The following is a 27,842-nucleotide window of genomic DNA, read 5'->3' on the forward strand; positions in this document are numbered from 1 at the left end:
TTAAAACAGCCGACAACTTCCATGTTTATTGGCCAGAACATCAACATAGTTACTCACTTATACAAACTAAGAGAAGTAAATTTTAATGCTGCTTCACATCATGTGTAGTTGTCAAGCCATTAACCAACAGTTCTAAAAAATATTTTGATTTACCTGAGGTTTCACAAAGAAGACTGTAGAATTACATACAGTACATTTGGCATATATGTATCAAAATTCTTGTTGGAGAAATAAATTACAAACAATGGTACAAAACCACTCCAAGCCAACCTTTGTTCAACAAGAACATGTGTGTGAGTTTTACAGTTTTATTTCTTGTATTGCTCTTACAGTAAGCAAACTATTTAGTTTATACAAAATAAACCTGTAGTTTTATATAGTTAGAAAAATCATCTTTGGCTAAACAAAGCTCTATTTTTATACATATATTTATATATATACAAACATCAGTATTTTACATGACCACATAGGAACCTGTACACATAGATACAATAGAGAGAACATTAACCAAGTTTCACACTTTACAAAAAAGGAAACCAAGTCAGATTCAAAACAGTCAAACCCTGCCCCCATCACCTATACAGATATGAAAATAAGTAAACACAGATAAGGAATAAACAACTTTGTAATAAAATACTGCCTGCCTTTTTTGACACAGAAAGGAAGCACTTAAGTGGAGAGAAGTGACTTCCCTCAGTGCCTTCAGTACTGTGCACATGTCGATCTATAAGGATATGGTTAAAAGAATACTCTTAGGAGAGTCTGATTTTTCCACACACATCAACACTTCTCTGCAAACTCACTATTCTGAAAACAGTTTCAGTTAGATTTAAATCTCCAACAAATTAACAATTGTCACCAATCCCCCACTGAAATTACCAGGCACTGGCAGAGTAGCATGGAAGGTGAGATTTGATCATTAAAAGCAAACATTTCAGAAGCAAGCATGAAAGATGGAAGACTGCCAGAACTGACATCATCACCCACTCAAGTTGCTCCTTGTAACAGTTTCCAGAGCACTGCCTAAAACAAGGAAAATGCACTTTTTGGCAGCATGACAATCCATTCCATAGGTCACATGTACAATATTCCAAAGGGGTCAGTGACAACATCACTGACAAATTATCTGATGGTTTATTAAAAAGAAAAGTCTGTCCCCTTAGTTGGAGAGGGAACAAAATACATGCTGACATTGAAGAAATGGTCACTGGACTCTGAAAAAGAGCCAATTCAATCCAAGTTGAAAGGCAATGCACTTAGGTGAGGGGCTATTAAATTAAGCCTAACTGAACTCAGCAGATCCTCTGACTGAAAAAAGACTACAGCAATTTCGATCCTCCATAGAGAATAAAACCTCAAAAATCAATTAATTTATTAACCAAAACCCCTTGCAACTTCCAGGGATGTTTCTCAGAGAGAAGAAAAAACCTTTTGAGAAATTTGGGATAAAACAGCAGTATGTATGAGATGTGTGTGTAAATATATATATACACACACACACACTTTAGGTATGTTCTAGTAAAACTGGAAACAGTTATAACAGATTTTTTAAAATAGAACATAATGAATTTCTAATGTACTAAACAATTTGTAAAGATAGATGCAATTGCTGTCAAAACATGCCAAGTTGACAAGCTTTTGAAAACTGACTGTTTTTACAAAAGTTTTCCTTCTGGTTAGTAACTACAAAGTCACATTTTATGAAACTGTAAAGGTCTGTTTCTAAATTACTTTTTAAAAGAAAATCACTTCTCAATATTTTTTTTTAACAAAACAGAACGTTTATTATGTTGAAGACCTAAATGAAGTAGGACCTTTTCCAGATGTAATTTGGAACAGAAAAACATAATGGCCTTTGCAGAGTAGTGTTCATGTAAAGTAACATTTATGCTACCCTGCACACTGACTATTCTGAAAACAGATTCTGTTAGATTTACATCTCTAATAAGTAAACAATTGTCACAAATGTTTGTTAAGAACAAGCTGCAAGATCCATCTATTCCTGAGCAACAGAATTCAATTACTCGATAAGCAACTTTTGGAATCATTGCTATCATTGCCCTGCCTCATTTTAAAAGAAAATGGCCTCACTTCTTAAAATATGTTCCACAGTCACCAAGCTGACCTACCTGTCATTTTCCAGGATTATCTACCAACTGGATTCCAAAGTACTCTTCCTTTTTAAGATCACAGTTTGACACCAGCACACGCAGAACTTGCGACAAGTGAAGCAGGAGCCACCACTCCCACTCTTGCCCACCTTTGCTCACAGAGCACCTTTAGCTCATAGGAGATGACCCCCTTGAAATGATATTGCCCCCTGTGCAATGTCAAAGCCCATTCTTTCCTGGCCACTTGGTTTGTCAAGCTCCCTCTGCAGTACTCTGTTAAAGAAGTTCAGAGGAAACCCAGACAAGTAAATAACTAACAGTGCACTGGATGCACCAAACTCATTACTCTGACTTGGATACTTCCCCGTAATCCCACCAAATGAATGCAGTGGCTCCAGTCCATCCCTGCAGGTAACAGCTAAACCTTGTACCCATGAAGCAACTTGGTCTGAGTCTTCTGAGTCTACCTGCACTTGGATTTCTTGAACAGCTTCATTAACTGCTTGAATCTTTCTGAAACCTAATAGAAGACAAAAAACCAGAAGAGACACATCATTAAGGCCCCCAACTTCCACATCTACCAAGACAGAAGATTGATCTGACATCCAGTTTAAAGACCACTATTATTAATTTCCAATTAATTTTAGTAGGAGAATTTTAGGAGTACCATTAACAGATTAACTGGATCTAAGAAGTCTCCCTATATCTTTCATATTTGAAATAGCTTCCAGGTTAATCAAAGACAGCTAGAGCCAACACAGGTTTAATACAGATTTCCTTACAAGGAAATGTACAAGGAAATGTAAAAGGAAAAAAATGAAGGCTTCAAAGCCAATTAGCCTTGAATTTGCCACATGTAACCATGAGTAAGATGCAAATGTAAAGACAAAAGCTTATTTTGTATTCCATAAAAAGCACCATTTATTGATTATTTTCTACCCTCTTGTACAATTGCTGCTTCAGGTATTTTTTGCTCATCATGGAATAATCTGCCTGAAAGGGATTTTACAGAATTGGTCTGTAGATCAGAGTAAAAAAAATATTGCTGAACATAGCTAGAGCTGACATAGTGACCTCATTCAGCTCCAAGCTAGTACTTTTTATTGCTGTATACATATTACTACAGCATATTGATAATCCACCAAACTGACTGGGAAGAGAGGCATAAATACATAGATAACATTGTTTTATCCAAGCAGCCACCCCAACAGCTTCTAAACCCCACAGAAACTCTACAACCATACACAACATCCTAAAAAACAAATTCCAATCATGCATGATTTCCTAATAGAGTCAAATGTGTTTCTTCCTTTCTAGATTTGCAGGACACAGATTAAGAGAACAATTTAACTCATGTATAAAGTTATATGCAAACCTCTGAGAATATTCTACATTAATTTGGTATTTGTGTCTTTCAAAACTTTTACATTAAAAGTGAAAGGAAAAAAAGAAACACTTTCATTAAAAATGTCCTTTCTGAACAATCATTATATTGTTTTTCAGCTCTAAATTGAATCTTTCTCTAATTTAGTAAAGGCTTCAGGCCTCTCAAAATTGCCTTTCTTTAGCTAAGTGCTGATCCAACAACAGAACAATCCTGTTGTACTTGTATTATGAGTGGTGCAGTTCCAATGTACCAATCAAAGAGGTACTGAGGAATCTCCATTATACCCCTATATTTACTTGTATTTTTAAGAAGCTACAACTGGCAGAATCTAAGATTCTCTTTTTTTTTCAGGAATCCCCCAAAAAAAGACATCAGGAAAAGAAAACTACACATCTGCAGAAGATCTCCAAAGATTTTTGTTCAACTGCAATTGTAAATGTAGGAATATTGTTGGTAGTACAGATAAGAATGATCATCACCTACCTGATTTGGGCTTTTGTTCAGCCTAGTGGCCAAGGAAACAAAGGTTTTGCTTGATGGTCCTTTTCTCTGACATTCCAGTAGAATTTCTCGGTCATCATTTCTACAGCAAAAACGTATTAAAAAAATTAATACATACAGTTGAGTACATGTACACAAAATAATACATACAGGCATATACAAAATTCAGAGTATTTCCAAACAACAGAACATGAGTTCAAAGAGCAGCAAAAAGTTTGTGGAGGATCCTTTCCTGTACCAGTACAGAATAATAGTCAGTAGAAACAAGTGGTAGTGGAGAGTATGTTCCCCTGCTAGGAAGAGCAGGATTGTTAGAATAGAGCTAGCTCCAAACCAAAATCAAAGAGTTTGAAGCTTCTAAACCAGGTATTTAAATTTGAACTGAAAGGAACTCAAATTCAACAGCAGTCAGTAGTTCCAGCCTCAGTTTACATGGCTGAACAGCGGCTTTCACCTAAGGCTGATGTTCAAAGATAAACCAGAGAGGTGCTTGACTTCTCTCAAATAAAGTTGTATTTTCACAGAAAACTGTAAGTCTTTTTCTGCCTTGCTGGTTTGCACATGAAAAAAATCACATTAGCTTCAGCTGCCTTTTTTCCCTGAAGGAACTGATTTTCTTTTAAAGTGTTACCTAGAAACTTACTTTATATCTGAACTACAGTTTAGAAAAGTCTGTCCTGAAAATTTAAGAAGTCCCTTTAGAAAGTGTTGATTGTATCAATTATAGCAAAAACAGCAAAATCTGCCAACTATTCTTAAAAATAAGAATATAGAACAATAATTTTGCATGTATTACTGACACATACAGCCATTTCATTTGTCACCCACATCCTACAAATTGGAATATATTGAGTTGAATGGTTGACTGGTACATTTCCAAGATTGAGCAGCTCAGACCCAAAAACTGGAAACTGCTTCCTGCCATTCCTTCCCTCAGAGAGGGAAACCTTTAGCTGCTCTTCACCAGTCACCAAGGCCTTGTAGGAACATCAAGGATCTCCATCCCCTACCAAGCCTGGCTGGAATTTTTGGATAGAAAAAATAAACCAGGCAAAGGAAATAATAAAAACATACAGCGCATTACAGTAGGTGTTGTTACCTCGGCACATAAGCTTTCAAAAGAAAAGCCAAGAGGACTCTTGCTTTGGGACATGTGGAAAAGCAATGGACATCAATCCCCCACAGCAATCCTGCACTGATAAAAGGAGGCTCCCATTCCCCTTTTTAGAGAAGGATGTAGAGCTACCAAGTAACTTCAGTCATTAGCTAAATACCCTTTTCTTCCCTCTCTTCAGTGTTTCACATAGTTTTAAAAAACCCTAAAGCAATCAAGCAGATCAAATCAGAAATTACCTTGTCCAGGAAACTACTACTTCTCCCTTCTTTTTAATGATGTTTTTGGCATAGAGGCTAGGTGACGACTGAGACGAAGCCAAGGGAGAAGGGTCTTTATTCTGCTGTAGCTCATTCTTCTTACTGGAACATTCCTTAGGGGATGAATTTCTATCTTCAGACCTGATATTACTTTCATCACTCCTCTCACCTGCCGATTCAGTTCCTTTTCGTTGCCTTTTTGAATTGGAATTCTCTTTGACAGTCTCTTTTTTCCTCTTTTTATTAGTTTTATCATCTATACTTATCTGACACCCTCCATTAGTCTTTGAACTGGGTTTTGTTTCAAGATCACATTCAGCTGCTACACTCTCATTAGAATGATCTTCTGTTAGGTCTATAGATGCATCAAAGCACTTTTCCAGTTCTTCCTTTTTATCACTGACTTCTGAGTTTCCTGTTGAAGTTTCCCGAGTCCCATTATCTGCTCTGGATTCCATTGCATGACATGAAGTTCCACTAACAATACCATCTGTTATGCATGACTTCATACTGCATCCAGCAGGAAAAGAAGCTTGAGATCTAATATGCATTTCATTTATGTTTTCAGATACTTGCAATTTCTGTGCCTCAGATTGCTCAGGGCCTTTATCTGGGCTTTCAGTGTTGTGGCTCTCTTTGTCTGGAGATTTTCTACAGGTTACAAGCAAGCCAGTAGTTTCTTCCTTTCCAATACTATTGTGTGACTCCTTCAGAGGCTGAGCTAAGGTAGGGTTTTGTTCTTGTTCAGTGCTGACATGAGGCAAGTGATCCATCTTAACCAGATCTGGTTTGACTGTTTCTTTCATGGTGGCACTCTGGCTGTCCTCTTCTTTTCCCCCAGTTCTCATTTCTCCTTTTCCAATCTTGGCTGAGGATGCCTGTGCCTCCTTCACTGGAGCCGTCTGATCAGATGCTGGTGAGGCAGATGGCACTGCCCGCCGAATCTTTACAATAAAATGATCATTGGATTTCTCCATGATCACTGCTTGCATTGGTAGGCTGGGGCGACACTGAAAACCAGGAGCAACAGGCCGACTTGTCCACGATGATGAACAACTTGATTTACTGCTTGAGTTATCAGATTCTAAAGCCAAATGAATGTCCTGTTCAGTGGCATCCTCCTCTCCAAGAAGTGCATCTTCGCTGAAATGTGCACTAACAACACCCTCCGGAGCTGAGCTAGAATTATTCTCAGGTTTTAGGAAGCTGAGGTGAGCATCTGATTTCAAAGGTGATGGAATTGTTAAGGAAACAGCCAAATCTTCAAGGAGGATAGAAGAAACACATGATTTATTCTTCTGTAAATTGAGTTCATCTTCTTTGCATGAAGCTGAGTTTGTGGAAACCTCGAACATACAGCTCTCATCCAGCACATCTGGATCAACAGGCATCTGAGACCTAGATGTTAATGAGGGAGCTCTTACAGGTGAAACAATAGTCCAACTAATATCCTCTTCCAGTTTACAATCCATACATGTCTCCTTTGGAGTGATGTCTTGCTCCAATTCAGCAGCATTATCCCTGCATTTATGATTGTCTAAGAACTGCTTTTCTGGAGTCCTGAATTCACACTCATTTCTGTTGATAGTGCCACCATTTTTTTCCAAGAGATCAGAACCTTGCAGTAAGCTTTTGAAAATTTCACCCATTTGAGCATCACTTACCAGATTAAATGTAAGACTGGATGCTTGCTGTTCTGTGAGAAGCTCGTAACTAAGATCAGACTTGTTAGCATCTCTGGACTGCTGGAGTCCTTCCTTGTCATATTTAACACCCTTCAGTGGAGTAAGAGAGTTTTGTAAATTATTCTCTTTAGAGAGGTGAACTTTTGGTTGGGAATTTCTTGTGTTATCAATGGAATTAAGACATTTTGTAAAGGCAGTTTTTGGTGTACCTGTCTTATTTTTCTCATGGTGACATTTAGATTGTTGATAATCCACAGATTGCTTTGAAGTATATTCTTCAGGCTTTTCAGAACCATCTTTCAGGGACTTTTTTCTAGATCTCTGGACATCATTTTTATTACTGATCTTGTGGTTTTGCTTTCCGGCTGTTTCAAATTTCCCTTCCTCAGCCTCATTTCCCACATCACATAGCTTTATTATAATTCTCTTTATCTTTTCAAATAAGTAATCAAGCTGTTCATCTACAAATTTCCACAACTGTTTTTTCATATCTGATACTTGCTGGTCAAAAAGACGGTCCACTATTGCATTTTTTTTAACTTGCTTAAGTTTTGACTCTATAATATCACATATATTAAGTTTTAATGTATCACCCAATGCACACATCTTGGAAAAGTTCAAGTATCTTATTAATGCTGTAAAATTTATGATGCCAGATTCTATAATTCTGTGAAAATGCTGAACTGGAAAGTGTACTTTGAACTTCATGTAACTTTTCCTCATCTGTTTTCGTATAGCTCTGAGCATCTGCATGATTTCATGTATATTTGAAGGTTCAACAATAACATGAACTATTTTTTCAAGACAAGCAATGCTCACAGTTTTCTTTTTCCTTATATTCTTTGAAGACCTGAAGGTCTGATTTTTATGCCTCTCTCTGTTCTTTTGTGCACTTACTTGCGCAGAAACAAATTTTCCATTATCTTCATTGCTGTGCACAGTTTTGCTATTTTGATTCTGCGGGCTGCTGGTCAAATTTCGTGTCTCAGAAGAAGCTTTTGGTCTTGACATTTTTGTATTTTCAGAGCCTCTCTCTGGTTTAGATTTTTCTTTTTCTTCATCGCTACTTAAGATTTCACCTTCTTCTATTTCATCTGAAGAGATACTTAGCCGAGACTCGATCTCTAAGTGTTCATCAGACATGCTAACTGGCTTTTGATTTTCTTTGTTTACCTCCTTTGACAAGTTCTTTGAAGGACAGATGACAACAGTACTTTCAGGAATCAAATCTATAAAAAGAAAACAGTTTGCTAATCACCTTAGGAATGCAATTTTAAACAGGTATTTTCAGAAAAACCTGCAAGATTCTCTTCTGTAAACTGATTATTCAGAACTGTTTGAACTTGGAAAGCCTGAGCTGTAATAAGTTTGGGTGGTTTGCTTCCACAGCTGCTAGTTTAATATATTTCTTTGAGCTTTAAAAGGCACACTGAGCTTTCTTTTGAGCAAATTTGGAGCTTTAAGGGGCCTCAACATTTCACCAAACACATGAACTATCTCACAAATACATATCAATTGGAAAGAGAAAGATATAGCAGTTTTCGTAAGCTTTGAGTTTTTCCATTTGCTTTAAGTTTTCTAACTGCTGTACCAGTTAAATTGTAAGTGTCACATCATTTTGAACTAACATTTACATACAACAGGTGGCTTTTCTTTCAACAATTTCAAAACTAAAACAAATTGAGAACAAATTACCCATTAATGTTTTAATAATCCTGTACAGTTCCACTCTGAAACATAAAAAAACAGGTTTCAATGTTTTCTAGTACGAAATCTAAACTTCTAAGAATTTTTGTTTGTTTTAGTTGCAGCAGGACATTACAAGGAAGACTTAAATTCACAAATACTTGAAAGAATATGATCCTACATAACTTTACCTTCTAAAATTTCAGGGACAAACCTGAAGAGATCTAGGCAAAACTAGCCACAATTAAGAAATGTGTATTTTTTTAGTAAGTTAATATAAAACTCTTATTTTAACCAGTCTTCTGTCAGTACGTACCAACTCCAATTTTTAGAGCACTAATATTCAAATGGGTAGAATCTTGGCTGCAACATGAAATGCTTCCACTACTAACAAGAAGGACCATTGAGACGTACACAGCTTAAGAAGACACAATTTGTATTTTTCTGAAAGCAGTTAAAAGGAGTAATTTCTGCTTTCCATTAGTGGATCTTTCTAAGTTTCATGTAGAAAATAAACTAGAATATAAATATACACATACCCTTGTTGTAAGTCTTCACAAGGCCTTTACAGGGACTTTCCATCTTCAATGCTTTCGCCGAAGGACGCACTGGACTGGTAAGTGGGCTGATTGCCTTTGGAATATACCTCAAGTGATTGAGATCAATGCTCAGTATTGAGCTGTCATCATCCACAGAAACTGGGTTAGTTTCTCTCTCTTTAGTTACAGGACACATCTCGCCACTGAGAGAAGATGCTGTTGCAGTACTGTTATCAGTCAGGTCTGGTCCCAGATCACAAGTATTCTGGTCAACTAATGGTTCATCCTTATCACTTATCTTAGTTCTGTCCAGTGAACAAGATGTACTTGTATTCACTTCACAGGTATTCTTTTCCTCAGTGGGATGGCCAATATTTTTTGCAGCCAGGTGATCATCATCCTTAACAACTTCCATTAAAGAGTCTGATTTTGTTTCACTGATATCATCTGCAGCATCAGAGGACTTCAGGTCATCAGAACTTCCGGTTTCCGAGTCATCTAAGACAACATTTTGAGAGCCACACTGATCTGCAGAGCTTTCTGTGTCAGCAGCCAGCCATATTTTATCTTCCTCTTTCTTCTCTGCTGCTGACTCTGGAATGTCTTCCATACTTGCACGTGCAGGTTCAGGTTGTGCCACTTCTGCTGCTGGTACATAATCACCCTGCATCTCACCCTCTATCACAGGCAGCTCTTCACACTCTGCCACACTGCCTGTCACCTCCAGAGTCAAAGATTCAGGGTGGTTCAGACCTGTCATTGCTGCTGTTTTTACTGAGTCTTCCAATTCAACCGGATCACAAGTCTCTGCCACTTCTGATAGCGTTTCAGCCTCCATCTCATCAGGAACCTCTGCTGCTTCTGGCAAGGCTTGGGGCTGTACCTGACCCCCTTCTGCTTCTGCTAAGGTTTCTGAGCTTGGTTCATCAGCTGTGACTGCTGGCAATGCTTCAGGCTGTGCTGGATCTGCTGCTGCCACTTTCAAGGCTCCATTTTCAGAACTGACAGAAACAGGCAGTGCTGGTTCCATGTTACCCTGAGCTGCAGTGTCCAGAACTTGTAGTATTGAATGACTGTGCTCTGTGGGACCACAGTCTACAGGGTGGGCAGAATCTAAGAGTTCTGCTCGCAGTGCGAGCTCTGTACCTCCCTCATCAGTGGCCTTTTGGGAAGGCTTTTTAAGTCTATCCATTGCAGAAAGACATTGTTTCTTATTAGGAGAAAGAGTTAAATTTAGCTTTTCCATAAAGCTAAGTTTTAAGTCTTTGCTTTTTGGCCCAGTGCGATTACCTTTAGTTTTGGGTACCTTATCTTTTAAGCTATCTGCTACTCTGGATGTTTCTTCTGGCTTACAGGATTTGTTTCTCTTACTTTTTGTAACATGTGTCCCTTTCTTGGAGTCTTTTACAGATTGATGAGAAAATTCTTTTGCAACCTTTTTTTCATTTCTAAAATGTCTATTTTCATCCTGATCCTCTCTTTCCCTTTTCCTTTTTTCTTCAGTTCTGTGTCTTTCTGATTTGGAATGTGCTGTTTCCCATTCATGTCTACTACTGCTTTCCTTCAAGCGTGCATGTTTATGCTCTCTGCTGTTGGAATTAGAAGGTGAAGTCCTTCCTTCTCGAGAGGTATGATCATCTGTTCCCCTGTCTCTCTTGCAGTCAATGTGCTTCACTTTTCTAGACTCTTCCACACGACATTTACGTGACTCATGAAGACTCTTTGAATGCTCATTCTTGGAGTGTGGACTACTTCCCCTACCAGGCCTCCTTGGTTGCTCTTGCAGCTTCTCATTTGGTTTATTTTTTTGGCCAGCATGTTTTTCACCTTTATCGTGTGTTTTAATGTCCTTTTTTAATACATTTTGTAATCTCTCATCACCATACAATTCACCTCTTGTTTGAAATCTGTCTTTACCAGCTGTCTGTTTCTCCCAGGAAGAAACACCCCTTTCTACTCTTCTTTCTACATTTGGACTGCATTTGAGTTTCATGCTCTGATTTTTTTGTTGCAACTCATTTTTACTAGCCTTCTCTGAAAGGGTTTTCAGCTTCTGTTGAGGATCCAAGTTCCCCTCCTCACCGTCACCATCATTTCCAGTGCTCTGATGTACTTCTCTTTTGTATTTGCTGACATTCCCCCTGCTGTGCTGCTCATTACTTTTAGTTTCTTTTCTTTCCTTTCTGTTATCCTTGTTGGAGCTATGGTCATAGCTTGGTGCACATGTGTGAGTACCATCACTGCAGAGCTCTTCAGGAGGGTACTTCAGCAAAACTGGAGTGTTCCTTTTTTCAGAGCCAGACTTCCCACTGTCCATGTTATGAGATGAGTAACTGTGGTATGCATCTTTTGAACAGTCATTTTTCATTCTATGCTCCATCTTCATATTGTCACCAAAATCTGAAGATCTGAATTTGGAATCTTTTGTTTTAGTTGATCCTGGAAGGTATGTTCTGGTGAAAATACTTCGATGGTTGGGAAATTCCAACAGCCTGTTTATAAAAAGGAAAAAAGTTATGTTATTTTAAAATTTATTTAAACGTAACTAAAGCTGAACTGCAATGAATCCATGTATCTGTAACAATTCTTAACACTTCCAAGCTGAAAAAAAAGGTTGATATAAAAACACATTTAATAATTTCCATCAGCACAGAACAAAAGAATGTAATTTATATACATATTTTCCAAAAGAAATTAATCTATAGAAAAGCAAGATTTATGGAAAAAAACTGTATTGAGCCTAGTTAACAATTTCAGTAATTCAAATTAGTATTTCATTGTCCAGCAACAAAAAGAGCTCTCCCCTAGGGGGAAAAAAAAAGAGTTCTTCTTTACAGTATTAGTATTTCAAATAACAATAATTTAAAAACCCTCAGTAAGTCAATAAACTACATTTGGGAGTTGTTGCAAGCTCCACAAGACAAGTAGTACATTATGATAACCATCAGGGCCACATCAGGGCTACTGCTGAGAAGTGATCATATTAAATAACAATTCCTTGAGAGATACTAACTTTGAAATAATCTTTTCAGATAGATGCATTGCTTAAGAAAAGCTAATTTATTATAAACTATGCAGCAGGCAAGGCATATTTCTAAGAACTCAGGGTGTCAATTTCCCATGATGGATGTCTCCAAAATACCTAGATCAAACACCTCATTCACAAACTTCCACCACCATCAGATGGTATTGCAATGGAGCTTTCAAGTATATAAAGTGGTTAAATGTTCAAAACAAAAAAAAAAAGTATTAAAAAAAAAATTTAAAATTCAGAATACTGTACTCAAAGGTGTGAAAATGACAGCTGTTGTGTGAAAGCCGATCAGCTGAAAGAATTACACGTGTAATAAACCTCTTGACTTCCCTCAAGTAATTCTCTGTATTTAGCAAAGAAACCTGCATAGTTTATATGCACGTATCCTTTAGCACAGGAACATCAAAGGAACCTTTTTTACAACATGCTCTGGTGCAAGAAAATATCAAAAGGTCAAAACAAAATACAAAACAAACCAATGACGGGTCAGGCAAGTGACAGGGATGTAACCTTCTGACAAGATGGCATCCTGAATCCTGAACCCCTGCTCTGGCTTTACATGGTTCAGAAACCTTACTGTCAGCTACTCTCCAATCCATACTTCATAGTTTTCAATTGCTTCCATTAACATCAGTGGTACACAGAAAAAACCCAAGAATTCTCTAGTTATCCCGCCATCACTGGAGACAGGGATTTCATATCTTGCCAGGAAAACATTATAAAATCTATTTCTTCTCAGTTGTTGTCTGAAAAGTTCCATGGAATTCATGTCTGAGGCCATAAAGCACACAATTCAGCTTCAAAACTAGTAAGATAATGCTTTCAAATATGTAAGATGGTTAGATAACCCACAAGGAACAGTGGATTACAAACAAAAATTAATGCAAATGGTCACACTTGGGCTCCTCCTTGGTTTCTAAAGTAGAAGCTAAAGACCTCATCAGGCAAAGGAGACATGAATTTCCTCTAATCATATTAGTTCTAAACTACACAATAATTTACTAAGTAATGATTTTTCCATTAATTTTTCTTAAAATACACACAACAGTATATAAACATGATCATACCAAAAGCATGTTTTCAGTTCTATTGTCTATTTGTACCTTTGACGCAGATGGCTGATTTCTTCATCCTTACGGTTAATTTCCACTCTTGCTGTTTTGATAAGGGCTGAAATATTCTTTTTGAGAGCTTGGTTTTCATTCTGTAGAATGATATTCTATTTAAAATATATATAAAAATGATAGCGAGAGAGAGGAAAAGAAAAAAACAGAATTAGCTTGGATATCCAAACATGCAATGAAAAACAGTGCAAGACAACCACTAGAAAAATGTCCAATCACTGGCAAAATTACAGTAAAACATACATAAACTCTTTGGAAGAAATCAGAATTACTGGGGTTTTTTTTAATATGACTCATATTTATGCTTCTGTTTGTGGTCTTGTGGTTCTGTTTGTGGTAATTATTTTAAACATTTCAAGCATACAATTTAATAAAACTGAAATATGCCATGAAACAGGTGAGCTAAGAAGTGATAATCCACCTCTTTGCTTCACTGTTTTACTCAATTTATTGTCTTCTTGGTCTATGTATCAAATGAGATGTAGCTCTAAAACACTTTCAGAGATAATTGTATTTCTTTCAAGGTATCAAAACCAACTTTGGGTGCTTTATCATTTAACGTTACTAGGTATAATATTCTAGAGACCTGTCAGCCCTAGAAATAGTCCCTTCTCTTGATATTGTCCTCCACAGGGCCTGTTCAGGAAGGCAGAGAAGTTTTGCAGAAAACAATACAGAATTGTCACAGGGCAGCAGCTGCTTACCACTGCAGACCTTAGAACCGTTGTGAGTTATGTGTAATATGCAGTAGAGCACACTGTAGAATTGCCCCAAATAATGCAGATCAACAGAATGGCACAGCAAGGGAACATCAGCTCAAGCTGAAGAGCAGCTCAGACTTATCAGAATGGGAATATGCTCAAAGCAACCTGCTTCCAGCTCTAATGACAGCTCAGGTAACTTTACAGCCCCTTCCACAGTGCATTAAAAAAAACAAGAGTACTGGCGACCTTTCTGATTACTATTCATCTGACATGTCTACTTTCTAATTAAGAAGACAAGAAGATAGCTTTCAACCAAATAAAGTTTTACTGCACACAACATCATGAACAAATTAATTTACCTACTGATCTTGTCAGCAGGCTATCCCTGCCAACCATCCTAAGCAGACCAAGCTCCTAGCATCTACAGGGGTGTGCTTTACAAACCATCCATGCAAGGGATCAAGTCTGGAAAGCATATGAAATTGCATTCTCAAAGCAATATTTAATTTCTTTGCATGATCTTGACAATATTTGCCTTTGAAGTACAATACCTGTGCCTGTATTTCTTTAAATTTCTTCATCAGCTCTTTAATTTGCTGTTGACATTTTCCATATTCTGCTTGCAACTGTCAAAGAGAGAATTCACAGCACAAAAGTGGACTTAAACAGAAGAGTTACTTCTCTAGATCTATAGTTAGTTAACACACTAATGTATATTACAAACCTCTGTTTTCCCCCCCAAAGAAACATATGAAAGACATACTGAAACAGAAGGCTTCAATATCCTCCAATTTGTATACATGTCTTTAAAACAACACAAACACTCAGATAAGAGGAAATCTATGTGTGCTTGCCTCACAGTAATAGGTTAAGAATAACACGAAGCCATATTATTGTGAAATTAAAGACACAATTACCAAGGAGCAGAAGTTCTGAGAGCCAAATAGATGGGGACTCTCTTGTCAGATTTTATGTAACACAAAACAAGTAGGGAAAAACACAACAAAAAGTTACTACAAACAAACTCGGACTGTAAAAATAGACTGCAAAGGACAGGATCCTGCTAAGATCACAAAGTAAAATAAAATAAATTTGGCATGAGCTCTTCTTTAGAGGTAGGTAGTGACAAAGCTTTCACAAGAGAACGGACAATTTCCATTCAAACAGTTAACAACTTTCATAGTGATAGTTTCATCACTCAGTGGAGTCCTGGAGGGTCTGCTCCTGCTTGTTCTATAACATCTGTGGATGCCTGTCTCTTTCATGCCATTCAAATGTGTCTCACAGGCCAGGATAGGTGATGCTACTTAAGTGAGTGCTGTCTTGATTTGCTAGAAGCAGTTACCTACTGCACAGCCACCTTCAGTCTCAAGGACAGAATTTAACAACACATAAGATAGGTCCTGGATTTATCTGTTTTAGTCTGGTAAAACTTGTTGGGAGAAATATCAAGACGAGCTTTGCATCATATATCTGACCAGATCCAGGGAAACCACAATACATTTTTCTATAACACAGCTGATAACTTAACTGCATGCAAAGGATGAGAAATGAGAACAGATCATGTCACAGAGTGACAGATTCATTGTTCAGATGAACTTGTTGTTCTTAGAGCTTATTAGCACACTCCTGTTTTTACTTATTTAGAAACAGCCTATTTTTCCTGCAATATGAGCTGGCTGACAACATTTTCTGTACTTTTTGCACAAGGAAATTTGGAACAAACGCCCCCCTCCCCCAAAACACCAGAATTTTTTTTTCCATATTAATACATACCTCATCATAGGATGCTTTCTTTGCAGTCCCTTCTTCAATTAATATCTCATCAAATAAATTTAAGCTGCTTCTAGACGGTGTTGTATTTGCAGCGAAATTGTCTATGTAAAGAAAAGCAATTACATAAGGAAAAAGGTATTTTTCTAGCCATGTTACATTGTACACACTGTTCTACACTGTCTGTGCATTTTGGTTTTACTTCTTGTACTTACAAGGTAACAACACACAAAATATTTATTACATGCTTATGTCATACCATGTTGCAATAAGGTACAGAGATTTCTTGAAATAGCCATCTGTAAGTGAAGTGAAAGTGAAACGAAAAAACCCCAAGCAACCAAAACCAACTGAGAAGCCAACACCCAAACACACAAATTATTTAATGACAGTTGCTTTTTCTCAAATCAGCCTGGGCACTCCATTCACCAAATACACTTAACTGACAGGACCTGGCTTATGACACCCCTGTAATATAGATGCATTTGCAGGCAAATAAAAGAAGTCAGCTATCAAAGCTGAGCTTCCATCCTGTGAACAATACCACAATGCAAAAAGTATTACTACCACAATGCAAGAGAATATACAAATACTATCTTATCTGTACAAAGCAAAGATCTCACCAGTCCTCTCTTCAAATTTAGAAAACCAAGGTCTCTCAAAATTGGACTATATAAAATGTTTACATTGCTTTGCTATTCTTCCTTGTGTCTTTATTGTTTACTAAACAGTGCAACTCCATATGTGAAACATAAACTTAAATACAAAATGCAATAAAAGAAAAAGACATATAAATACTTTATGTCTGTAGGATATAGTACAGTTATTCATAAAAATTCAATGGTCTTACGACAGTAATATCAGGAGAGAAATAATTGCTCAAATATTGAAAGAGCATTTCATTAAACAGTACTCTAAGGCTCACAAAAAAGAACACGTGCTGGAACCATTTATTTCTCACCTTCAAATACATTAAAACAGGAAATTAATTTACATTAGCATGTCAAATTATTTGGAAAGTAACAAGAGGCTGAAAGGATATCCTGAATTTACTCTGTCATATAGAAAGTATGTTTTGGATCTCTCACTGGGGATTTAGTCAACAGTGACTGCTGGATCTCATCCTGAAGCTTATAAAAGCACAAAATAAAGGTGTTTTTTCCAAGGTAAAATGTCCTATTATCAAAGCACAGATAAAATAGCTAAGGTTTCTCTGCACCCCTTTAAATGCCCAAGTATCTTCAAATAGCCAATATCAGAGGAAAACTGTCTTTCATTCATTCAGCTAATAGATTCAAGAATTCTCTGCTGCACTTATACAGCCTAATATATATATCTTGAATTTAAACAAGTTGCTCACTGAAGGTCACACCAGCTAAATGTAAACTTAAAACTAAATATTGTCTTACTTGAAATCAGCCTAAGATGCAGAGACTCCATAATGTTCCAAACCAAGCAGTGAGACACAATTAACCTACCAGAAATCGACAAACTGCTGTCCAAGCCATCATAAATATCCACTGAGCTCTCATCTCCTTCCCTGAAGGGGGAAGCTTCAGCTAAAGCAACGGAGGAAAAAAAGAAAAAAAAAGAAAAAAAAAAGAAAAAAGCCAATGTAGGCATTTAGCGAACTGCAAACTCTACCTTTCCCATAAAGTATGTGTAGTTGTGATCCTATACCAGTAGTAAATAGTAGAAGTAATAGTACAGACCAGTAAAAGGGGAACTTTATCCAGGAAACTACTGCTACCATGGAGAAAAGATCTTTAGTCACCAGGGAGCAAAGACAGTCTTGTAAGATCAGTTAATAAATACTACAAGAACTGTGCATAAAGCAAACTACAGCAAATAGATTTTAAAATGATAAATTACGTAAACTTGACCTAACTTCGAAACTGCTTTCCAGAATACACTGAATACAAAACATATACAACTCAAAACCAAAAGATTTGGTATGATAAAACCACTACTGTTAAAAGAAAGATTTCTTGCTAAAAAGAAAGTATTTAGCAGTCTGTATCATAATACAAACAATTTACTTTAGTATTGCCATCTACTCACACACTAACTGGCTCTGTAAACGTATTTTAATCTAAATCTCCTCAGTCTCTCTTCATGTCTTTTTCCAATGCCTCTTATCACTCTCGTCTCCTCTATGTGAACCTCTCCATTTCTGCAACAAATATTATTGCTATAAAGAAAAACATCAATATCCACAGTCCTTCTGAGACTGGGAATCTCCCAAAGATGTGTCAAATCAACCAACTGTGGAGCTGGAAATAAATAGCACCTTGCTTATGAGTACTGTGGCAGTTGCTAGCACATTGGCTCTTACAAACAAAGGGGCAGTGCCCCTCACCGTTCAAATGCAAGCTTCATTAAGCTACAAAAGAAGGTTTAATTATACACTGTGGAAGACGGGGGAGAGACCAGCTCTGGGCACCCTCTCAAAACATTCCAGCAATCCAAAGTACATAGGTAAGGTTTTAAATATAAACTTACTAATGGGATATGGCTTGCATGATATTGTGCCACAGCCATATAATTACATTTGAAGCTCATCAGTATGTTACAACTTCAAATGTGTTTTCTAAGTTATTTCTGGACCTATGCATTTGCATAAGACTGCTTGCATTAACTCCCCACAAACCAGGAAGTAATCTAACTCTTCTTACCACTGTAGCGGATATCATACAGTCCCAGTCCATCCTCATCTGCTGCCATGATACAAACTCCCTATGGCTTCCCCATCTACGAGTAAAATATCAGAGCAAAGGGAACCAATTAATTAAAAATTTCAGAATAGCAACATAAAGCAGCAGCATCATCTTGAAGTATGTCAATTACATCTGAGCCACCTGTGGCCCCTGTTCTTCAATAAATCCAGCACTACAATGAGAAAACTCTTAGATTAAGGCAAGAAACCGAATTTTTAAGAAACATAAGAAATTATTTGTTACTTGAATAATCATGCTGAAGATCCTCAACTGTCACTTATTGATCCTACAAAGAAATTTCGATATGAAAACCAGCACTGCATTCTATGAACAGGTTATCTGGACGCGCATCTTACCCAGTTAAAATAATCTGATTTGTGACTCTGATTTCTTCCCTACTAACCATTTAAGAGCACTGCCCCTTGTCTGACACCACCAGTCAAACCAGTACCGAGCAGGGGGGCTGGGGGGCTGGCAGGGGGGAAGGCACAGGCACCGAGCAGCGCTGAGCCGCCCCCAGCCCGTTCAGAGGCAGCGGCACTTCCTCGCTCCCCAGGCCTCGCTGTCCCCGCACACGCGGTTAGAGGCTCCCGCCGCCCCAATTCCTGCCACGGCCGAAGAGCTCTGGACACCTCTCGGAGGTCAGGGCAGGAACACCCTCGGTCGCGGCTCCCACAGCCACCGGGGGCCCGGGTGGGGCGGGCTGTACCCGGGGGTGCCGTGCCGCACCGTACGGTGCCGAGCCGGGGGTGGGTACGGCGGGACCCGCGCAGGGCCGGGAGCACTCACCGGCCGCCGCCGCCGCGGTACCGCAGGCCGGGCGCGGGGGGCGGGGCCAGCGCCGCGCCAGCCAACGGCCGCGGCCGCACGGCGCATCCACCGCCGTGACGTCGACAAACCCCGCTCCCAAACCCGAGCAGTTGGCGCCAAATTGAGGCGCGCGGGGCGGCCGCACCCCGCCCCCTCCTTCGTGGCTCCGCCCCCTCCCCCCTTCCCGACCACGGGCCCCATCCCGGCCCAGCCGCGAGCGCGGGAAATCGCGCGCTGCTCCCGGCAGGAGGAGCCGGGAGCCTCCCGTCTGCTCCGGTCCGGAGCTCACAACAATCGCTAGTCACGTAGGCCTGTGCCGCGGCCGCTGGAGGCTGCCCAGGGCTGCGCCGCACGACACACGCGCGCTCACCTGGTACCGTTCCCCGCTGCTGCGGCAGTGCTCCCGGGAAGCCCAAGGTTTAATCCCAGCGGTTGCTGCTATCGGCGATCGCGCTGTCAAACCCCTGTAGGGACATCGTTAGCGCCCGACAACCGCGCTCGGCCTCCACGAGCGGCTGCCGCCGGGGGCGTAACGCTCCTGCCGCCCGAGCCGGGGCCACCCGCTGCCGCGTCCGTCACCGCCCGCCCTCCGCCGCCTCCCTGACCCAGATTTAAAGGGCTCGCGGGCAGGCGAGTCCTGCGGCAGCGGCGGCAGATGGCTGTCCAGGGAGCAGAGAGCGGGAGAGGCCAAAGACGAGGCGAACGCAGCCCCACGCGGGCGAGATTCCAACGCCCAGCGTCCACGGGAGAGCCTCGCTTCGCTCCGCTCCCGGACGGCGCCCGCGGCAGCAGAGGGGGGGCGGCGCGGTGCACGCCGGGAGTTGTAGTGCGGCAGAGCGGAGGGCGCCTCGCGGGGGGCGGGGCGGCGAGGAGGCCGCGCTTCCCGTGACGGCGGCAGAGCGGAAGTTGGTGGTGCCGTGTCCGCCGCGCGCCGCACGTGCTGCGCGCCCCCGCCGCGGGACGAGCAGCAGCAGGATGGCGGCGGACCTGCGGTTCCGCCTGGCCGAGCCGCTGCAGCTGGTGGCGCGCAGGAACGAGAAGAGCGGCGTGGAGCTGAGCAGATTCCTGGCGAAGCAGGTAAGGAGCGGGCGGTGCGGCGCTCGGTGGCAGCCCCCGAGCTGGGATGTCCGTTCTCCCTCCGTCACGGAGGGTCTCGTAGGGACCACTGTGGAGCGAAAGGAGCGCACCCCTCTGCCTCCCCCGTGCTGCCATGTCCACTTGACAGCTTTGTACGTGCCCGACCCCCCGGCCGTCCCTGGCCCTCGGGCAGCTGGCAGGAGCTGATCCCCGCTCCCTCCCTCTCTCCCTGGAGCTGTTTCTTGCCTTCCTCGCCCCTTTCGGGGATGCGCCGGCACAGCCCATAAGGAAGGTCCTCTTCTGTATCCTGGTACCCTTCCTCGCCCCGCGGTTAAAATCTTCGATCCCTTCTTTTCATGTCTCCTAAGGTGACTCTGGAAGCGTGACAGCAAGAGATGGCATTTTATTATCAAGCACTGAGATAGTAACTAGTCCCTACCCTGATGCTATTTTGCGTGTCTTCTTTAGTTACCTTAAAGCAGCATGTGGGATAAAAAGGCATGGATTTTCTAAGCTTTGCTTTGAGGTTTTTTTAAAATTACGGTCTCACAGGTTGTAGTGATGCTGGAAACATGGTCTTATAGTCACTTTCATGCTTAGGCTGCCTTAGCTCTGAAGAGCACACCTGCTTTCTAGGAGAGTTAGGGCCGATCTCCTTTCTTTCTCTGAAATGCTTGAGATATGTAATAACATGATATCAGAATATGAAATATTGTTTTATTAGTATTTTTCATGATAGAGCTTTTGAAGCCCCTAAGATGTCTACACATTTTGGGGCTCAAAGTCTTTATTTCTCTTTGAGTGTCTAGGAAATGTCCCAGTTGTTTGAAGATGAAAAGTTTAAAGTATCATATTTTTCAGAATATTGGCTTTTAGCCTGAGTTGCTGTCTCAGTTATGATCGGGGAAGGCTTTCATACTGGTACTCAAGGTTCTCTTTTGGTAGACAGATGGCTCTTTCTTCTGTCAGTGCAAATCACAGATCAAAGTGAAATTGACGTGAATATGTAGTCCTGAGTGGAAGCTAATTGGTGGGAAGCAGGGATGAAGAGTTGTGTTTCAAGAGAGAGAAGCTGCTGAGAAATAGAAACGGGGATGATGTGGATAGAAGTTATAATGGCAGACAGAGCAGCAAACCAGAAGTGAGTCACTGAGATCCCAGATTGGGAAAGACACTGTGCCCTCTCCCTTTTGGTGACTGTTTGGAGATGTGCTTCAGGTTTAAAAGCCTTGCTGGGTGGAAATTCCTGAAGAGTGATTGTATAGAGGGAATCTGGAACAGCGCATTATTTAACGGTGTCACGTCCTTTTGAAAACTGAATTGCTGTTTCCAGGCTCGGAAGCTACAGCTCTAAGATTATTTTAAGCTTGTCTTGTCAGTAAGCAAACTCCATCACTAAAAAGCATTCCTGATTTCCTACAAGTTGCTTCGTATATAACCTAGGAAGCATACATTCTGGAATTCTAGAGCAGTCTTTGCTCTGCAGTGTTGTTATGTCTTTCTGGCAGCTTATTTTTTCAACAGTATTCCACAAAGAAATGAAACTTGCCCACAGCTGCTAAGTAAGGAGCAGTCTTTTGAGGTTCAAAGTGTAGCACAGTTCATGTGGTCATGGAAGGTTTTGTTCCCTGTGCTTGGCTATGTAATAGAATTAGAGCCTTTTCTGTAAAGTATTTTTATATACCGTGAACTCTGCAAAGATACAGCAAATTTCTGTGCTTTTAATGAGGAATATGGGATGAAAAGCTCTCTGAGCCAGTCTTTGTTCCCTACGTGTACAAATTTGAATAATTTAAGCAAACTAGAAGCAATAGGTCTCCACAAACTGTTGGAATGTGCTTTTGGCTCTGAGTTACCAGAATTCTGCCAGAAAGGCTTCCTGCATAGAATTCCAAATGTGAATTTTGTGCAAATGTATGTATTTTGGTTCCCTGTGATCGTGTAATTTCAGTAGAGAAGTTAATCACTGTGAAGATTCCACTCCTAGGAATGGAACTTTAATGCAAAAACACCTTTAGTTGTTTCTGTCCTTTGCATCTAGCACTGTGCTTATATGGAAAGATACTTATCAAAGAACCTGACCCCCTTGGATATTTCTTCTATTTAGTCTACACAACCATCCTAAGTGGACAGGAGATCTTGAGCACACCATTCTTGATTTTCTCTTTTAATTTGTTGGTGGTTTATCTTGGCATCCTTCATTTTGCCTTTCATTTTTCTATGTAGCAGTGAAAGTTGTTTTAATAATAATTCCGAGCTCTTATTTAGTCCTTCAGTCTTGGCATTAGGTGTTGAGAAATGCCTTTATTCCTTTATATTAATAAATGTAGGAAAAAGGAGGTGACCTAGTGGTCTCAGAGTTATACAGTTACCCATTGCCTGTCAGAAAAATGTCCTGATGCTCTGGCAACTAAGGCAGAGGTTTTTTCATACTAAAATGTGACTTCAACATTTTATTTGAAAGATTAGTTAGACTTTACATTGTGTAGCATTAGAAATAATGGAAGGTGTGTTGCACTTTGGCTTCCATGTTGGTCTGTATTGTCATCTCCTGCTGGTTTTTGAAGAGCTGTGGTTTTTGGCACACCTTATGCCACTGATACAAAGTCAACAAGAAACTTCTTGCTTGCATCCTCTCTTGGGAGGGAGAAATCTGTCCAACTCTGTCAAAGATGTGTTGGAGGAGGTTTAGGAATTTCCAGCTTGTCCTTCCTATGAGACTGCATATCACCTCTGCTTTTTTTTTTTTTTTCCCCTTAAACTGTGTGGCTTATAGGAAGAGTGCGGGCTCATGTTTTGGTTTATCTTGCTGAACTGAACATCTGCCAAAAAGGTGATGCTGCTTTGTTTTCTTTTAGCCTCTTCCCGAGGCCAAGCCATACCTTTGTGCTGCTTCTCTTACCTTGAATTTAGTAAGAGTGCTGATTTGGAAAATCCATTCAGCTTTCCCACCCTGTGAGAAAGAATCCTTGTAAGAAGGATTAATTTGGATCATCTTGCTAAGTTGGTTGCTGCACAGTCATTCAGCTGTTGTGTGAGGGAACAGAGACAAGAACATGAGTTCCTGTGTTGGAGGGGAAGAAGGATTTTTCTCATGCCCTCCAGCTCTTCAGGAGTATCCCAGAGTTAAATCTGTGTCTGGTGTAACCAGTGTGTCATGAGCAAAGATGTGAATTTCATTTGATAGCAGCTTGCTCATTGCTGTGATCCTTTCTTTTATGAATTTAGGGTTTGGATTAAGCTAGGTATTATTAAAGATTTCTGTACCTTGTGTGCACTGAGCAAAGGTACTCTGCAGGTTGGGTAGGAGATGTGCATCCTGCTGTTGGAGCAGGAACTGGGATCATGTCTGACTCCAGGTCTCAGTCCCTGCTGTGTGTCTGCCTTGTGTCTCATTAATGATAGACAGTGTATGTATGTATGTGTTCTGTGTTTGGAGGCACAGGCTTTTGTGATGCTTTCTTAAAGCAGCTGTTTGGAACCAAATGTGCAGATATGCTATCCCAGACTTGAGCACTTTCAGATCAGCTGTCTATTGCTATTGGTTAAAAAAACTAGTATTTCATAAAGCTATGTTTAGTTAAAAAGAAAACAACCCTCTGACAGTATTCTGCTTTTCCATAAAATTTTTCATTTAGGCTCCGATATCAGATAGAAAGTCTCTTTGTGGAATGTGAATGTTGTCACTGTGATTTTTGAAAAACTTTATATGTCCTAAGGGTACTGCACACAACGATAAAAAAAGCCTGCTTCCTCTCAGGAAATTGCTAATGGCATGAATTTGATGTACAGTAGATATGTAAATACAGAATTTTACTGAATCTGTCACGTTATTTTATTGTTAACGCTGGTTAATAAATTGAGCACCCTGTTGTGCCTTGTTTGGGTAGCCAAAGATGTAATTGATTTGAAAACTGGGATTTTTTTATTTTTCCAGTGGTGGACTTTATTTCTGGTTCTTTTGGGCCATTCTGCCTTTGAACAGTTTATCAGTCATTTTGCCACTCAAAATCTGATTCCCTATAATGAACAGGGCCTTGCTCCGTTTTCAAAATTATTTTTGATGCTGCTGTGATAGATGACAGGCAGATAAACTTGTGTAAAAGTGAACGCCTGTAAGAAACTGCTTGCAATTAATGTGATGAGTTTGATAATTTGTAGTGTATGTGCCTCGGTTTCCCTGGCTTCTTAATGCTGTATTGGAGATGAATGTCTTTTCAAATTCAGGAGACCAAGGAACTGGAGGAGGTGTGCGTGTGTTCTAGAAGGGTGTAGACAGTGGTATAATCAAAGGACCACTGCACTCTTGTCACAATGAAACCATCCCATCTGTGAGACCAGGAGCAGGTCTTCCCCAAGTAACCAAAGCCTAGGAAAAGCAGGAATTGGCTGCGTGTAGTGCTGAAACAAAAAACTACCTGAAATACAGAATATTTCTGTCTTGAAAAGAGGATAAGGGTTCACTCAGTAAGGAAGGGGAGCATGGAGCATCCGAGTTAAGAGCAAAAATCTGCTAAAGTGCAAATTCATAATCCTGGTTTTCAAAATTACTTATACTGCAGTGTGTGTTAAACATAATAGAAGTGGAGAGATGCTTGGGTAGTAACATGAGCTCTAAGAGCAGAGAAGTTGAAGGGTACAGCACAATAACTGGGTTTTTCGTCAGTAACAAAGTTAGGAGGGCTGGAGGAGATGTGAGGCTAAGGTGTTTTGGCTTGGTTTTTTTTCTTTCTTCTGGCAGATGTATGTTTTTCCTTTATTTTAAAATACTAAATTATTATTTTTGTATAACAGTATGAAAAGAAAAATAATTTCAACTTCAAAACTGCAGATACAAGCTGCTTCTTGTTAAGAGCATTGCTCGCTGTAATTCTTGTCAGAACTATGAAAATAAGGCTGTGATCATGACTGACTGAATGCTTCTTTTTTTGTAAAGAGATCGTGAACATGAAGCAACTTAAATTCTTAAATGTTTTTTGGCTGTCATGAGACCAGGCTGTTAAGATCAATGGAAATTCTAGGAAGAAAGATGTATTAGTTGTTTCAACATTTTCCCAATCTTTTTCTTTAAAAAAAAATTTACAAATTGCTTTTTCTTGTAGTTGTAAAGTATGATTTAGGATTTTGGGACTACTTTGTAATTCCTGTTTAGAGTATCGTTCTGCATCTTCCTCATTCTGTATTGTAATTTTTTTTTAAAGTACTGAGAACTGTGTCAATTGAGTACTTGCTTTGGGATTTTGGATTCCCTTCTGGTTTTGAGCTATTTGTTGCTGTAAAATTCACTCTGACTCCTGCATGAATAGTTCTGAAGTTTAAAGTCAAAATAATTTTCCATTTAACCTGTTTTCACTTCCTATTACTTTAGGTTTGGACTCAGCAGGATCGTCAGTGCATCCTCAATACTTTGGCGCAGTTATTGCTGGATAAAGAATGTACTGTATTGATCGGCCGTCAAGTTCGGCCCATCCTGCTGGATTTGTTGGAAAGAAATGCAGAAGCTATTAAAGCTGGTGGCCAAATCAACCATGATCGCCATGAAAGGCTGTGTGTAGCAATGAGCAAGCTGGTTGCTGACCACCCTGATGTTTTGCCGTGAGTAATGATTTGTTAATGTTTGAACTTTGGAGGTGTTACAGCCTGCCCCTGGAGGCAGGGTAGCTCACGTTCTTGTTAATAGATCCTTTGGGATGGATTTGAGAGAAGGATCCTGACTGACTGGTGTTTTTGTATAAATATATATACATATATGTATGTCTGTGTAATTTATAAGCACAAAAAATAACACTTAAGAAAATGTATAAGGGAAAAGAAAGAAAGAGGCTAAGAATAGAAAGGAAGAGGGTAAAACCAGAAAGATCTCACTACCCACGGATCCAGTGGTGAGACTTGGGTGTTGCAGTTTCAGTGTCCATTGGTCCAAGTGATGGTCGAAGTGTTGATCCATCAGGAGGTGGGGGAAGCCCATGGAACACAAAATTTCTTGGGTTAATAAACACTCAGGTTCAGGAGGGAATGCCGAGGCACCTCCCCTGGTGGGGGGGAGTTTTACGCTGTTTTGCAACTCTGTGGATCGTGACCAGTTCTTTGGTGGCAGTTCCTAAAAGTGAATCTGGGGGCACTTTGTGCATCTTTGATTCATCTCTAATGTAGTTGAGCCAGTTATGCTCCATCAGAAGGGATGAAAACCTTCAGTGTGAATGTCCCAGTACTTCCCCGAGGGGGGCTTTCACATCTGAGCCGCTTGTGTAAGGGAAGACATTGTCATGATAGAAAGCTTTATCGCACCTTGCAGGATTTGCTTCTTACTGGTCTCTTCCAGATGTGGCCCAAATCCCAGCTTGTAGCCCCCGGTGATGGGTGCTCACCCGCTCTGCCCCTGGGCTGTGACCCTGCACATCCTCAGCAAAGCACTGCTTGCTCCTTTACAAATGGCCAATTGTTTGAGTCATTAACCATTAACATTGCAGTTAACATTTCATCCTGGCAGAATGTTCTTGTTCGTGTTCCTGGTGAAGAGAGGTGATGTCAGGATTTGAATTGTATCCTGCAATAACAAATGCATTTTTTAAGAGAAATTATTATTAAGTAAATATGAGTCTCAAACACAGTTTAATTAAATCGTGTTGTAAGATGCAATTTGACTTTCGTCTGTGAGCTACAGAAAAGCAAAACAGCTGCCACAAAAATAGCTCACAGTCAAAATCCCCGAGTTTAATATTAGACCTCCAGGCTGGTAGAATATAAAGTTACATAAGTAGGAATCAGTATTACTTTTTCAGTGAACAAGAGCAATCAAAGTTTTAAGCAAATTTCCCCTTGATAGTTAAATACTGATTTCTAATAAGGTGAATGAAGTGTCTGTTGTCAGCTGGCTGCTGAAGTGGTTGTCTTACCCTGTGTGGACAAAGTTAATTATAGGTCACAGTTCTTAGTGCCCTCAATTACTGTCTTAGAACATGTGCCCTGACATTTTTGTTAGTGCGTTTCTTCTGACATACATGTCTGTGTTCCATCTCCTTCTCTCTTCTAAAGATTTGCTTTAAGATACTTCAAAACTACATCACCAGTTTTCCAGAGGCTTTTCCTGGAGAGCTCAGATGCAAACACAGTCCGATATGGGCGCAGACGAATGAAGTTACGGGACCTCATGGAGGCTGCCTATAGATTTTTACAAAAGGAGCCATCAGTTTTCCGGGAACTTTGGGACTGGAGCGTGTGTGTTCCACTCCTAAGGAGTCATGACACTTTAGTCCGTTGGTAAGTTAAAACCTCCAGGAATCCATACCAATGGTATCTGTACTTGTACTTCTTAACTGA

The 27,842-nt window shown here is 40.1% G+C and overlaps 2 protein-coding genes across 2 annotated transcripts in view; one reads left to right on the top strand and one right to left on the bottom strand.

Annotated features, from left to right (window-relative positions):
* On the bottom strand, positions 1-20,010 carry CASP8AP2 (caspase 8 associated protein 2). Its single transcript, XM_014881451.2, has 10 exons — positions 19,816-20,010; positions 18,594-18,669; positions 17,397-17,477; positions 15,922-16,022; positions 14,697-14,771; positions 13,421-13,536; positions 9,284-11,775; positions 5,353-8,287; positions 3,982-4,081; positions 1-2,631 (listed from the first exon to the last, which is right to left on the bottom strand). Exons 2-10 carry the CDS (start codon positions 18,640-18,642, stop codon positions 2,575-2,577), a joined length of 6,006 nt encoding a protein of 2,001 aa, XP_014736937.2. The 5' UTR covers positions 18,643-18,669; positions 19,816-20,010; the 3' UTR covers positions 1-2,574.
* A 337-nt stretch (positions 20,011-20,347) lies between these two features.
* MDN1 (midasin AAA ATPase 1) overlaps positions 20,348-27,842 on the top strand; it is a 93,360-nt gene continuing 85,865 nt past the window's right edge. Inside the window, exons 1-3 of the mRNA XM_088162059.1 lie at positions 20,348-20,522; positions 25,891-26,117; positions 27,558-27,782. Of these exons, the coding sequence (XP_088018185.1) occupies positions 20,421-20,522; positions 25,891-26,117; positions 27,558-27,782 (554 nt within the window). The 5' untranslated portion in view covers positions 20,348-20,420. The remainder of the gene's footprint in view (positions 20,523-25,890; positions 26,118-27,557; positions 27,783-27,842) is intronic.

This window comes from Sturnus vulgaris, chromosome 3 (assembly GCF_052056855.1).
Source record: "Sturnus vulgaris isolate bStuVul1 chromosome 3, bStuVul1.hap1, whole genome shotgun sequence".
In the NCBI taxonomy this organism is placed as follows: Eukaryota; Metazoa; Chordata; class Aves; order Passeriformes; family Sturnidae; genus Sturnus; species Sturnus vulgaris.

What these genes read in the sequence shown, in the direction of transcription:
- CASP8AP2 (XM_014881451.2), bottom strand. Translation starts at nt 18,642, where the DNA reads ATGGCAGCAGATGAGGATGGACTGGGACTGTATGATATCCGCTACAGT. An exon ending in GTATGATATCCGCTACAGTG is followed by an intron (nt 17,478 to 18,593) that starts GTAAGAAGAGTT and finishes CCGTTGCTTTAG; the next exon opens with CTGAAGCTTCCCCCTTCAGG. An exon ending in TGAACAAAAGCCCAAATCAG is followed by an intron (nt 2,632 to 3,981) that starts GTAGGTGATGAT and finishes GTCTTCTATTAG; the next exon opens with GTTTCAGAAAGATTCAAGCA.